Source organism: Seriola aureovittata, chromosome 7 (assembly GCF_021018895.1).
Source record: "Seriola aureovittata isolate HTS-2021-v1 ecotype China chromosome 7, ASM2101889v1, whole genome shotgun sequence".
In the NCBI taxonomy this organism is placed as follows: domain Eukaryota; kingdom Metazoa; phylum Chordata; class Actinopteri; order Carangiformes; family Carangidae; genus Seriola; species Seriola aureovittata.
Window position 1 is genome coordinate 183,614 of NC_079370.1, and position 13,818 is coordinate 197,431.

Sequence of the window (13,818 nt, forward strand, 5' to 3'; positions counted from 1 at the left end):
AGCAGCTGAATTGGATTACATTAGATTGTACAAGTTTGTACAAAAACAAGTACAAAAACAAGTTACAACGCATCCAAAGAGTTGACCTTTTTTGGTTAATAATAACGGTCTCATCTTGGGTAACATTCACTGTTGGTCATTTTTATTTTTGGTCTTATTCATTGTCTTAACAGTTGTTAGTCATTTCTTTACACTCTTGCAGCCTTGACAACAGGCTGATGACCATATCAAATACAAACTGTCCTTTATAGATAATTTTATCATTACCCTATTCTTAACGATAACGTGTAAGCACTGGTATCTCCACCTACTATTGACACTCTTTGTTAAAACTCTAGGTGGAGACTGGCAGACTTGTGTATGCACTGTACTTTACTTTGTAACACTCAAAAAAAATATGATCTTTAGAACCTTTTTGTTTTATTTTATTTTATTTTTTTTATCAGAACACAATGACTTTTCTCCCTACGAAAGCAAGCGTAACAGCACACTAAGTATGTCTTCTAAAGTGGTTGCACACAGCATGCAGACACCCACAGAAGGGAAGCCACACGAATGACTGCCTAATGTTCACCCATTCTTCAACAGCTAACTCTGAGGTGTCCTTAAGCAAATCCTCAAAATTGTTCTAGTGGAGCTTGTCAGTGGGCAGCAGGAGAGGACTGCGGCCGTACTGGGAAACTTTCTTTTGTGAATGTACTGTAGGTAAATAAGGACATTGATAGGTAATTGTTAATGATAATGATAACATGATATAGATGAGTGTTCGGTAACGACACAGGGAGTTTTAAAAGCTCTAGTTAAATCTCTTCCCTCAATTGTCAGTATGTAACCTCGTGGTAAGACACCGTAACGTCACTGGATGCTTTTGTGACATTTGACACTCCCTTTCTAAATGGTGTGTGTGTCCTTCCTTTCTCCTCAGTCTGGTTTGGTGTACACGGAGGAGGAGTGGCAGAAAGAGTGGAATGAACTGTTGAAGCTAGCCTCCAGTGAGCCGAGAATACACTACAGCACCAACGGCACCAACGGGTAAGGTCTGGCTCGGACAATGCAGGGACTGTTAACCCACCACATACTTAGTCACACTCATGTTTTTATTCATGAACAAACAACGGCGCTCACAATCAGAACTGAGTGGCTAGCCCTCGTTTTAGTCCATCTGCTATTTACTGTAACAAGTATGAATAATTCACTGTGTGAAATATACTGACAAAGTTTTAAAATCCAAACTCTCTTTAATTTTTTTCTATGTTTAAAACTACTTTAAATGCAGGTGCCTCTCATTATATCAACACTTATATATATTTATAAGTTTTGTTTTTACAGCCAAAAAGTCTACAATCTCATATGGAATCCATCAAAAAGAGAAATACATTTTACAGTCTACTTGAAACTTTGATTATCTCTGGTTTTGCAACAGTATAAACAAGCATGTCTCTGTAAACCAAACCGTTTTTGTTGTTCAGGGCGGAGTCCTCAGATGAACCAGTTTATGAGAGTTTAGAGGAGTTTCACGTCTTTGTCCTGGCTCACGTCCTCAGAAGGCCCATAGTGGTGGTGGCTGACACCATGCTGAGGGACTCTGGAGGAGAGGGTAAATACGCCTGGAACTTCACATTGCTAATTGCTATTTGTACTGTATTTCATCAAATTTTTCATAATCTCACCATATAATCGACCGTCCTTGTATCTCAGATGGATTGGGTTTGTCATTTACAGAATTTATTTTCTATGCTGGGCTTCACAGGGAAGTATATGAAAGAAACCTTTCTGACTGAGTTGTCAGTGTTTGCTGGCTTGTTTGAGATGTCCTAATGAAGTAAACACCACCTCTCTCGCGTCTCAAGCAATTTAAAAAGTATGAACTACTGCCAAACACTGTGTGGCCCATTTTTGTGCACACACATAAATTTTCTTCACAAAAAGCCACACAGACTTTTTCCCCATGAGGAAACCAAAGCAACTGCATTAATAGTTTGATTAATGTCATAGCTTTTAATTTGCTTTGCACTGTTGAGATGCTGCAGCTATGATTTACTGATATCAGAGGTGACATCACTCTTATTAAGGAATTATTGTAACACCAACAATAGGTTTAAAATTAGAAGTAGATATAAATTAATTTCCAACAAGTGAAATATTGTTTTGATTTACTGAAAGAGATGAAAGCCCATTTTTATTCTTGGCTCAAATCCTCCCGCTGTGCTTTATCGGCCTGGAAACAGACAGTGCTGAGGTCATGCTTTTCTGATGTTTAATGTCCTTTTTACTCTTCCCTAGCCTTTGCTCCCATCCCATTCGGAGGCATATACCTACCGCTGGAAGTGCCAGCTGCCAAGTGCCATCGCTCACCCCTGGTCCTGGCGTATGACCAGGCGCACTTTTCTGCCCTGGTCTCTATGGAGCAGAAGGACAGCTCCAAAGAGCAAGGTAATGCATCATTCATCTTTATTATTCTGTTATGTTATCTTTTTTTCCTTTTTGCTAGCCTCTTAGTAAACCTTTTAAAGCCATTTATCATCAATCAATTGATCATGCCTTTTTAGACTTCTACATAAATTCTTCCTTAGATTTGCTGAAAAATAAAAATCCTTATGTAATTTACAAGGTTTAGCACCAGAGTTTCCTAGTAAGCACTACGAGTCACTTTCCCACTTTACGGCTTGGTTCCTTTGCTTGATGGGTCAGTCTTTTTTAGATATTGATCTTAGTGGTTTATTTGAGAATGGTGACTAATGGCCACTGGGCTTTTGAGTATATCCCGTGATCTCTGTAGCTCAGCACTAAGTAAGCAAATGACCACCTGTCTGTGTTAAAGTTGAATGATAATTCAATAGAGATGGACCCTTCATCAAGAAACTTGTTAAGTGAGAGTGAACTGGATTAAAAAACTACTACTACTAATGTAATATACTCCTGATTATCATGTTGGTCTTAATTCTGTTTCTAATGTTTTTCACCTTTTTAAAAAAAGTGAAATTTTGGAGAAACACTGAATACTTGTTCTCACACTGAAGTTTGTGCACAAATTACAAGTCTATCCTTGAAATGCAAGAGACTGCCCCACACGTTAAATTGTGTACCGGTCTTAAAACATCAGATCGGACCGTTTATAAACAACAGACCCAGCAGGTTAAATCTTAAAATAAAGGTGAAAGAATTAGTAGTTGAATCAAGTCCAGTCAATTGTTATTTATATGGCTCCAAATCACAACAGAAGTTATCTCAAGGCTCTTTTCAAATACAGCAGGTCCAGACCTTACTCTTCATGATATTGATTACAGATTCCAACAATTCACACCATGAGCAAGCACTGAATGGGCATACATTGTCCAACAACGCACTGAGGCCGTGATTGATGATGTTTATCTGTTATTTTTGTGTGATTCCTGCAATGTCAGATCTGCTGTCTTGACCCCCCATCTTCAAAGGGGCCACAATGGAAATAAGCCTTCAGCTTTACTGTGTTACCCTGACCATTTCTTTTTTATCTATGCCTAGAAACTGTCAAATAAAATCAATCAATCAGTCAATCAATCAATCAATCAATCAATCAATCAATCAATCAATCAATCAATCAATCAATCAATCAATCAATCAGTCAATATCACTTCTGTCTGTAGACAGTCCAGAGTTCTGGATTAAAAGGATTTATGTTTTCCCCCCATCTCTGCCAGCAGTTGTGATCCCTCTCACTGACTCGGAGCACAAAATGTTGCCTCTGCACTTTGCTGTGGATCCTGGGAAAGACTGGGAGTGGGGAAAGGATGATACAGACAACGTGATGCTGGCAAGGTATGGTCTTGATCTATGGTCTTGATTTTTTCAGGTTAAATGTACTCATTATTTTGTCCAAAGTATTGACACAGGGTCACAAAGGATACAGATAAAAACTAGAGTGGCACTTGCATGTGCACACCCTTATAGACAGCAAAGTGTCAGTGTGTAGGGATTGACCCCTGACTCCAGATTAGCGACACTCACTGCCAGTGACAATAAGATTAGCTCTAAATACCTTCTATGAATGGAGCAAGGGAAGAAGCGCCAAAATAGCAGCTTGGTAAAAATAATCCTCCACCTTATTTACGTCAGCTGGTGACACTGTGGATGTCTTTTTTAGATGAAATGGTGACCAGAGATGATTACATGAGTGGCTATTAACATTGTTTGGAAAAGGTCATTGAGTTAAAAGGCTATTGCAGAACAACAATGCATAACAGCAACAGGCTTTTAGTGTACTTGCCAGTCACTGTGCCATTCAGAGCCAAATTACCAGTTGTTGAGCAGCAGTATGGAAATCTAACAGTCTTCAGTTTTATCAGCCTACATTAAAGAAGGGGGCCGGCATTATGTGGTTAATCGAGTTAGTGACCTTTACCATTATCCCAGGGAACAGCGTGGTTTATTTTATTTTGAAGTCTAAGGGGTGTATTCAGTTTAGGATTAAATTCTAAATAAATCAAATAAAGCTTTGTTATGGTTCTGTACCACGAGAGACTTGTTTGCGAGGGTGGCTGCTAGCTCTATTGCTAACAGTTTGGGACCGCAGACTTTGGCTTTGTGTGCATTTGGTGGGATGGTACTTGATGGTACTACTCAAATGGTGGAAATATTTGTTGTGTTTCCTGTCTTTGTTGGCACAGGTCACCTGCCTATCTTGCAGCGGATAACGCTCTGCTGTTTATCCAGCTTTAGAAATCTGAACCATTTCCAAATCACTGATTTTCTGTGACCTCTCTCTGCCACAATTTCCTCGTCTTATGCAGACATCTAAATCTCTCCACGGTTGCTCATTTCTATGTTTCCAACAATGTATGTGTTGTGTTTTTTTTTTCCTTGTTTTTTTTTTTTTTTTTTGGTTTATCATTGTTATTCGATGGATTGTTTTATCGCTCAGCTGTACAACCCCAGCATTTGGATCTATTTTCTGTGGTTGCACATTTACATCACATGTAACCATGGTATCATGGTAAGAATCTAGCTCATGACTATTGTCCAATACTGTCTAACAGCAAGAATACTATTACATTTTTAATATGAAATAATACTGTCAGTGACCTAATGGTCTGTGATAGTCTCGTCTCGCTGAAGTTGGACTTGAGTCTCTTTTTCCCTTTTCCTTCCAGTGTGGCTCTTTCTTTGGAGGCCAAGCTCCAGATGTTACACAGCTACATGACGGTCGCCTGGCTGCCCCTGCCCTGTGAGGTAAAGATCAAAGTCCACACATTCATCCCCAGTGTTGCTCCTTTACAGCAGGGAGGTTTATAAAGCCGGCTTAGACAACTGGATTCCTCATAAGTTTTATTTCACACACTGTTTTGGCCCAAATTGGTCAACATATGAGTGATTCAAAACTATAGTGAGTCATTTTTCAACTAACTATGAATGCTGGTGGAGTATTATAAAGAGTAATTTAGTATGTTACCAGCCGAATCAACTTAGAATAAAAAAGGAAACCCCATCTTCTATTGTGATAATCAGATTGATGCAAAAATAGTTGAGGGACTTGTGTAACAGCCTCTTGTGATTAGTGTTAATTTCCCACACTCATTATAAACAAGGGCAAGATTTTTCTTTCTTTCTTTCTTTTCCATCAGACCAGCTGTTCCCTGGCTGCGGTACAGACCGTATGTGAAAACAAACTATACTGGGCCATTGAGGTCATAAAGTTATGCCATGCAAACAATGTGACAAAGGTCCTCTTGTGTTCTACATGCTAACATCATGGAGCTTGAAAGGACAAGTTTATAGCAGTTTCATGGTTAAGCTGCAGGGACTGGTGGCAGTTCAGGAATCCCTGTATTAAAATATGATTTAAGGGGATTATTCTGTTAAGCAATGCTACCACTGGATAGCTGTGTCATGGTCATTGCTGCTTATAGACGGGCCCCCATGTAGCTGATCCTTGTTTGAGATCAGAATGCTGCGTCACTATCTAGGTCATCCCAGTGCCAAATACAGCATTCTTTATTTTACAGCGTCATTAACGCGTCTGTAGATATGAAAAGGCCTCTGGAAACTCTGTCACTTGTGTGTTTCTGCATTGGTCTGCAAAAAACAACTCTATGAATCACTCTTTTCACATCCTCTGTCTTTTTTTCCCCATACCTGAGGGGCATGGGCCTGTACTGTGCTAAATTTGACTTTCCTTTTTTTTGTGGAATTCAGGGCTGTGAAGCTGAACTACAACTCAACTTAATTTCTTATGAATATTATATTTTCTTAGTTTTCCATTATAATTTGGTCAGCAGGTTGGGGCAGATGTACATTTTTCTCATACACATATAAAGTATTTTTCCAGCTTGTGTTTCTGCTTTGTTTCCTTGCAGCAAGCCCCTCTGGCCCAACCCGAGTCTCCCACAGCATCGGCAGGAGAGGATGCCCGAACGCCTCCGGACTCAGGAGAGTCAGACAAGGAGTCAGTCAGCAGCAGCTCCAATGGCAACGGCGACACAACTACAGGATCAGCAGTCAATGGAGGCGGGTCCTTGGCTAAGAACAGCTCCTCTTCCTCATCTAGTTCTTCTAGCAGTGGTTCGGCAGGGACTGGAACAGCAGGGAAGGACAAAACCAAGAAGGAGAAGGACAAGGATAAAGACAAGAAGAGGGCAGACTCTGTGGCCAATAAGCTCGGCAGTTTTGGCAAGAGCCTGGGCAGCAAGCTGAAGAAAAACGTGGGTGGACTGATGACAGGAAAGAACGCTGGAACTGGAGGTGCCAAGCAGGAGGGTGGGGAGAAGAAAAAGGGCTCATTTAGGGGGAGGAAGGGCAGTAAGGATAGCTCGCCATCAGCCCACGCCTCAGAGGATTCTGGGAAAGGCTCCCCCTCCTCAGGTAGTGAGCGTCTCAATGGAACAGGAAGCAGTATGAGCAGCAGTGGTGGGAGCAGCACTGAGAGCGAGACCTACAAGTACAGTGCAGACGTCAAGGTTAGCCTGGGCATCCTGCGAGCCGCCATGCAAGGTGAGAGGAAATTCATCTTTGCCAGCCTTCTCACTACCAGCAACCGGCAGCCCTTCCAGGAGGAGATGATCCAGCGCTACTTGGCCGACGCAGAGGAGCGCTTTCGGGCCGAGCAAGAACAACAGCGTCGTGATGTAGAAAGGAAGGGCATCACTAATGGCATCCAGCCACCCAAGAAGGAGGTGGTTGGTGGTACGGAGCTGAGTTACCGGCCTTACGAGGCCAAAGAGGAGCTGTCAGAGAACTCATCACCTTCCTTCAACCAACTCAAGCCCTCTCCCTTGAGCCCCTCTATGTACTCTGGGGTAGTGCCCATTCCCCGGCCCTCCTTCATAGATCAGCCTCCTGCTGCAGCACCCCTCACCCAGCACCTTCATATGCACAGCTACATGGATAATCGGCGCCAACTTGCTGGTGGTTCCCCAGTAACGTCCTACCCTGGCCTCCCCTCATACGCCACCCTACCCCGACACTGCCCCACAACACAGGGTCCCTCCCATCCCCAGTACAATAACCCACAAGGCCCCTCCTCCCTTAGCCCCTCTCGCCTTGCGCCCTCATACCCCCCGGAGTTCGACCCACCAGACTATCCTGGGTCTGAACCGGCTTGCGGGACCTACACCAACGGATTCCGGGACATGCGCTCCAACCTAGATTCTCGGAGCGGGCAGCCACCAGTCAGGCACTACTCGCTGGGCAGTGCCGGTGGTTTGACCAGCCTGCAGTCCAGCCGCTGTCGGACACCCAGCTGCACCTACTATGGACACCCCGAGACGGGCAACTACTGCTCCTACTGCTACCGGGAAGAGCTGAAGAAGAGGGAGACAGAACCAGCCATCCACAGGTTCTGAGTGGACCTCGCTATGGCTTGAATTTGACGAGTGGCCTTTTCAGTTTAAAAAAAAAAAAAAAAAAAAAAACGGCTGGGGCTCATCAGCCTCTGAATGGACAAGAGAAAGGCAACCAGCTCCCTCCCTTTTTTAGCTGTGTCACTTCCTGTTGAACCACGTCAGAAAGTGACAGCGTCGACACGACTGCAGAATAAACAGGGTGGTTTCTGACTGCTGGGGTCATGTATTAGACCATAGGATTAACTAACTGCACTTCTGTTACATTTTGCTGTGGCTCTTATGCAGGCATCGTGTATGAGTGCGTGTGTGTGTGCGTGTGCGCGCGTGTGTGTGTGTGTTCATGTGTGTGTGTGTGTTCGTGTGTGTGTGTGTGTGTGTGTGTGTGTGTGTGTGTGTGTGAGAGTTACAAACTCTCCTCCTTTATCAGAGTTTAACGCCTTGCTATTGTCTCCTCCTAGTGGAGAGAATGTATATGGCAGGCGCCATACAGAACACTCATCAACACACATACAGTACGTGCACACATAAACACTAAATCAGACTCACACTTCTACATACACTTGGATGCAAGCACAAACAGAAAAGGCACGAGTGTCTCCACTCCATTTGTGGTCTGTGATAATGTTTGGATTTGTTAATTAAGGGATGTTTGAGCATTTTGAAGTCACATCCCGTTCGGGTGATTTCAGTGTTATACAGATTTTACACTACTGTTACTAGATGCTTGCGTCACATGTACCTCGGGAAACAGCAGAATTAATCCTTGTCGAATGGCTTTTTCGTCAGTTCTATTTGCATAATGCAAATTGCAACTATCGTGCAGTGCTAATGAATAAGCGTTCTGTGGGCTGCTGTGGTGCTAATGTTACAGAATGCAAACACATAGCTGTCCATGCATTTAACACAACTGCTCTGCACTGTTAGTTGTATCTTCCTGGTAAAACAAATTCTACAATTTTGTCCAATTCGTAAATCAATTAATTGAATTTTGAAGATGGCAACCCTTTGAAGGTTAAGAATAATCGGTCACATTATCACCCAGGCATTGCAGAAGAAAGACAACATAGCAACATAGGAGTATGGTAAGATACTGTTCCCAGAGCCTGATCCAGAGTGTCTCATATATTTGTTGGAATATGTCTCTTTCTTAGTTGGGTCTTCCTCTTTCTGTACAATAGATGGTGTTGAGGCATTTGATTATTGTGGCCAACCCAGGCATGCAATACTACACACTACAAAGTCAAAATATAACATCCAGCACAACAGATTTTGGAGACAGCTTTCAAATGCGTAATTTAACGGTGTTGTTAAAACACTAAACACATTTTAGGATTTCAGACAGGTGAAAGGTTTGTTGTTCTGTAGAGCAAATCAACAAATTTGTTATTTAACAAGTGATAATAAGTTGCTCTAAAGCAGTGAGGATGTGTGCCGTTCTGACTGTTGTCTCCAGTTTCTGTTTCCATGATGCAAAGTGACGCATCTACTTTTGTTGGATGTTGAAATAACTGACATTGCACTGACAAATTCTGGTAACAAGCTATGGTTCTGAAAGTCACTGTTTTGAAATGACAAACCCTCATCGCTCTGATGATTTAGAAATGTGAAACATGTTTCATATTATCTTATGATCACACAACTAAATCATACATCCATGGTGTCCTAACTAATAGGACATCTTAATGCTTATTGGTTTGGTTGCTCACTGCGAAGTTTAAAGTTCTACTGAAAGCGGTTTCTTAATTTCTGGCGTTCGTCCCGCCAAGACATTATCTCTTTTTGCACAAATTCAAGCACTTTCCTGATGTCCGTAGATACAAAATGTTTTGCTGTTTTTGAAGTGGCCTGACTGTTCGTCCTTTGTTCATCTCTGCAGACACTGCCACCTCTGTTCATGGGAAATCAGGGGCACAGGCCTGAAGGTTCAGTTACTGTAGAGCTGCAGCATTTTGGCGCCAGCGTCACCATCTAACTCAGTTTCCTAGTTGCCTTTTTCAACATTTGTCTTTGGGGCAACACAATTCTGCGTGTCATTCTAGATGATGAACATCAAGTATCCACTGCTTGCTTCATTGCCTGCAGTTTTTACTACTACTGCCCCCCTAAAATTAGAATATTAATATTATTTTAATTTGTGTTGAAGCTATTGAAATAATTCTTTTCAGTTAGGCATACAGTATCAACAAGTTGATACCAGCTGATGTTTTGTTTGAGTTGTACAAATGTTTAAATGACTACTTAAATACTTAAATTTGTTATATTTCCCCTATAATAAGCCATGATGAGGAATTCCTTTTTCGGGAGTGTGACACTAGTTTGGCATTAAGCCTATTAGAAAAGCACAATTTAGTATGCAATTCACTGCCTTGCCCAGTTGAGGGCACCCTTGATTTGTTTTTCTTTTAAACCAGTATTTGGAGCTTGCGCCCTACATCCAAACTATGAACAAAAATAACCAAAAGGTTGGGGGAGTAACTTTCAGCAGTGCTAATGTGACACTATATTACAGTATTTTCCAACTGTTGCAGAAGCTGTTTGAGGAAGGAGGGGGGCTTTTTGCTGTGCATTTAAAGTGACACTAAAGTTCTAATGACAATAAAACACTTCAATCACACTATTTCCCAAGAAAACATTTGCTGTGTTTATGTGTGTTGACATGTGTACATGCACTAGCTTTTTAATTCAGACTAGACCCATCAAATGTTCCCTTACTGTGGGAAGGTGATGCCTGTTTTTAAAAATGTGTATGTGTGCATACTCTTTCCCTCCCTCCAAAGTAATAATTAGCTTACAAAACCAGTTATTTTATTATTATCATTATTATAATTTTTTTTTGTGATGAAACGGATGCCTCAGAAACATGTAAAACATCAGACTTTACAGGCTACAAACACTTTTTGTATTTAAGATAAAAACAATGAGAGGTTGTATAAATATGTTCCATGTTATTTTTGTAAGCCCAAAGTTTTACAGTGTTTTTAAAATGGTAAGAATGTATATTGTTGGATACTAAAACAGGTATGGATGAGAAGCTTGTAAGAGCCTGGGTTTGAGGTAGAAATGTTGAAATTTTGGCTGTCGAAGGCGACTCCCAGATGGGCCTCTTGATACTCGAGGTTCTCTCACTGCAAACTAATTTCCTCAATGCTGACCTAACAAGATACCATTTGAGAATATATATTTATAGTGAGATTTTTTTAATAGGTTTCCTTGTGGAATGTTTAGTTGAGACGATTTAGGATGTTCTTTCTCACATGGCTAATTGTCTAGCAGTCTGGCTTTTATTTGTTTGTTGCTTTTTTGATTTGTACATTTTGTTTTGTTTTTTTTTTTTTTTTTTTTTTTTTACAGACACAAATCCATGCTATGCTAAAACATGACAGTGACATTATTGTTGACCCAGCTCGTTTCCTCCAAACCAGAAGAGAAATGGCTCAGAATTCATTTTGCAACACAACTGACCCAATATATTTTTATATATTGTACAACACTGTCATTTCTGTGGAAGCAGAATATTCATCATCAGTGACATTAACATGAAATACTTCGAGTTGCATGGGACTGGAACTGTTTGCATGTAAATGGCAATCCATTTTACCAAATTTGTGCATTATTTTAACTTGATTTCAGTTGTCCTGGTAATTTGATCTGTTTTTATTTTTTATCATTTTAATGTTTTGTTTTGTTTTTGAGAGGAGAGTCTCCTAAGGCTGTGTGACAGTGCAATCTGGATAGAAAGAACATCAGATTTTATGTTAGGTTATTATTATTATAATTATTATTTTTTTTGCACCGTTTGAATAAATTCTCATTGTATTTCAAGAACTCTATGCTTCTTCTCTCTTTTGTGTTTCATATGGGAAAAAGCCCTTTGTTATTTACTGATTTCTAAGTCCTGATCACTGATATGAAATTAATTCCATAAAAATACAATTGAAGATATATGTATAAAGATAGTTTGGCACGTTTTAAATTTAGTCCTTACATAGTTAAAATCTCAGCTGGAATGTGTGAAATACCTTTTGAATTAGAGCTAAAACAATTCGATGATATTAAATGAACTGACAGTTATAATTTACTCTTAATGTTTTCAAGCAACATGAAGTTGCACTTCATTGTCTTAGTTTGCAAAACTGTAAGACATGACGACATTTTTCACTTTTTTTATTATCATTTTTTATTATTCGATAATTAGAATAATCTATAATCACAATCCTGCTTGGAAGGAGCAAGTTTATACATTTGCTTTATATTTGAAGTAAATTATTAATCTCATCTTGTTTAAACTTTGATGGTGTGAGACTTTCTTCTGACTGGACAAAGTCGCCAGAAAAAATCTGCTCTGCCAAAGTGCCCTAAAGCAAGGCAGTGAATCCCTTCTAGTTCCAGGGTCACCGTTGTTTACCTCTTAGCTTTCTGTGTAGGGAAAGAGAAAACAGAATTTCTTCAACTATCCGATACCCATAAGATTATCATCATTACTACTGAAGTGGAGCTGCAGATACATGATAAACTGAAATAGATATAAATTCAATAGATAGCAGAAAAACAGAGCTTAGCCATGTATTTTATTCTTCTGTTTTATTCTATTCTGTCATTCTGTATTACCTTAACCTTGTTGCATTATACATCGTTGAATAACTCCAGCTCAGATGATGCAAGGTCCTGTGTCTGCGACTGTTTTATGTATTAGAGAAATTGGAGACCCTTATGTAATATTGAACAGTTTCCCATGTGGTAAAAAAATCCAGACCTCTCTCTATTATAGTTCACAAGGACACTGTCTCCTCACCTGTTGAGCAGGACAGACGACCGCTCTGGATTTTTCAAACTTTCCTTGTTCTCGCCGGAATGGAATTTCTTCTGAATTGGCCTACTGTGCTCGTTTGAAAGTGAGGTACTGGTGGTTTCTGTCCATGAGTTTGGATGAGTGAGAAGAGGAGCCAGTCCCCACACAAACCCGCCAAAGGATCAAAAAAAGGTACTGCTGAACAAAAACAGGCTGTAGATGGTAACTTAATAGGATTATTGTTTTTCAGGAGGGTTTTTTTCAGGGTTGAAACATCAGTAGGTCCAGAGTTGAATGGTTTTATGGACGCTGGCTGCCTGACTCAAACACAAGTCACCTGAATAAAAGGTCATTAACTATGCTAAAGTTGTTTCCTTGGAAATGAATTCATTGTTTCCTTAGAAACAGCCTCTATCCCTAGTTAGAGGGTTAAATCTAGGAGTTAAATCAGGGTTAAAAGGATAAAACCACCAAACAAAAAAGTAGATAAAACTGAGTCATTTTTTGTTGTTGTTTTTAAGAAAAATAATTTTGTATCTTTTTAGGTGGCTTTGCATCTCTTTATGGTCATTTTGCTTTGTTTTGTGATTTTATGTCTGTTGTGTCCATTTAAATTTTCTATTTGTTAGTTTTGTCACTTTTGTCAGTTCAAGTCTTTTTGGTCGTTTTGTGTCTGTCTGTTGTTTTTTTGCATCTCTTTATACTTAATATACGTATGGTTATTGTCATTTTGCATCTCTCTGTAGTCATTTTGTGTCTATTTGTAGTCATTTTGTGTCTCTGTAGTTGTTTTGCTTCTCTTGGTTGACCTCTGACCTTTCCAATAAGAAATATTAAGTCACTTCATACAGGGGCTCTGGCCCAGGGACGCCCTGAACCTCTCGGGCCTCTTGCCCTGTGCCTGGTAGGCTTGTGTGGTAATCCAACTTACACAACTGCTTACACATTAATGCATCAGTAACATCCCAATAATATAATAGATAATAACACATAATAATTAGTACTTAACTTTTTATACTCTAGGTTCATTTACCTGATAGATTGCAGAACCTTTCGTTGTAATGGAGTATTTTTTTCACTGGGTTACTTATTTCCACCTCTGTATAAATGCCAGTGTCGAGTGGTGGTGAGTTCGTGGGGTTTAGTGCAAGCGGGGGAAACCGGCGTCTTTGCACCTTCTTCCTCTCCAACTTCCAGCGAGTAAAATAAAAC

The 13,818-nt window shown here is 40.3% G+C and overlaps 2 protein-coding genes and 1 long non-coding RNA gene across 7 annotated transcripts in view; 2 read left to right on the forward strand and 1 right to left on the reverse strand.

Moving 5' to 3' along the window:
* Window positions 1–11,642, forward strand: part of otud7b (OTU deubiquitinase 7B) — a 37,895-nt gene extending 26,253 nt beyond the window's left edge. For 3 of the 5 annotated variants that reach the window (XM_056381378.1, XM_056381381.1, XM_056381379.1), the window contains exons 7-12: window positions 926–1,032; window positions 1,470–1,597; window positions 2,284–2,433; window positions 3,681–3,798; window positions 5,130–5,208; window positions 6,333–11,642. In XM_056381378.1, coding sequence (XP_056237353.1) covers window positions 926–1,032; window positions 1,470–1,597; window positions 2,284–2,433; window positions 3,681–3,798; window positions 5,130–5,208; window positions 6,333–7,817 — 2,067 coding nt within the window. In that variant the 3' untranslated portion in view covers window positions 7,818–11,642. The remainder of the gene's footprint in view (window positions 1–925; window positions 1,033–1,469; window positions 1,598–2,283; window positions 2,434–3,680; window positions 3,799–5,129; window positions 5,209–6,332) is intronic. The other 2 variants (XM_056381380.1, XM_056381382.1) reach the window with 1 other exon arrangement.
* Window positions 11,643–11,741: 99 nt separating this feature from the next.
* Window positions 11,742–13,813, reverse strand: LOC130172577 (uncharacterized). The gene is made up of 4 exons (XR_008828291.1): window positions 13,640–13,813; window positions 12,610–12,801; window positions 12,426–12,494; window positions 11,742–12,233 (listed from the first exon to the last, which is right to left on the reverse strand). It is a non-coding gene; the product is annotated as an uncharacterized LOC130172577 (long non-coding RNA).
* The window catches only part of mtmr11 (myotubularin related protein 11), a 32,091-nt gene continuing 30,937 nt past the window's right edge, over window positions 12,665–13,818 (forward strand). The window contains exon 1 of the mRNA XM_056381385.1: window positions 12,665–12,798. The gene's annotated coding sequence lies outside the window, so the exon portion shown is untranslated. The remainder of the gene's footprint in view (window positions 12,799–13,818) is intronic.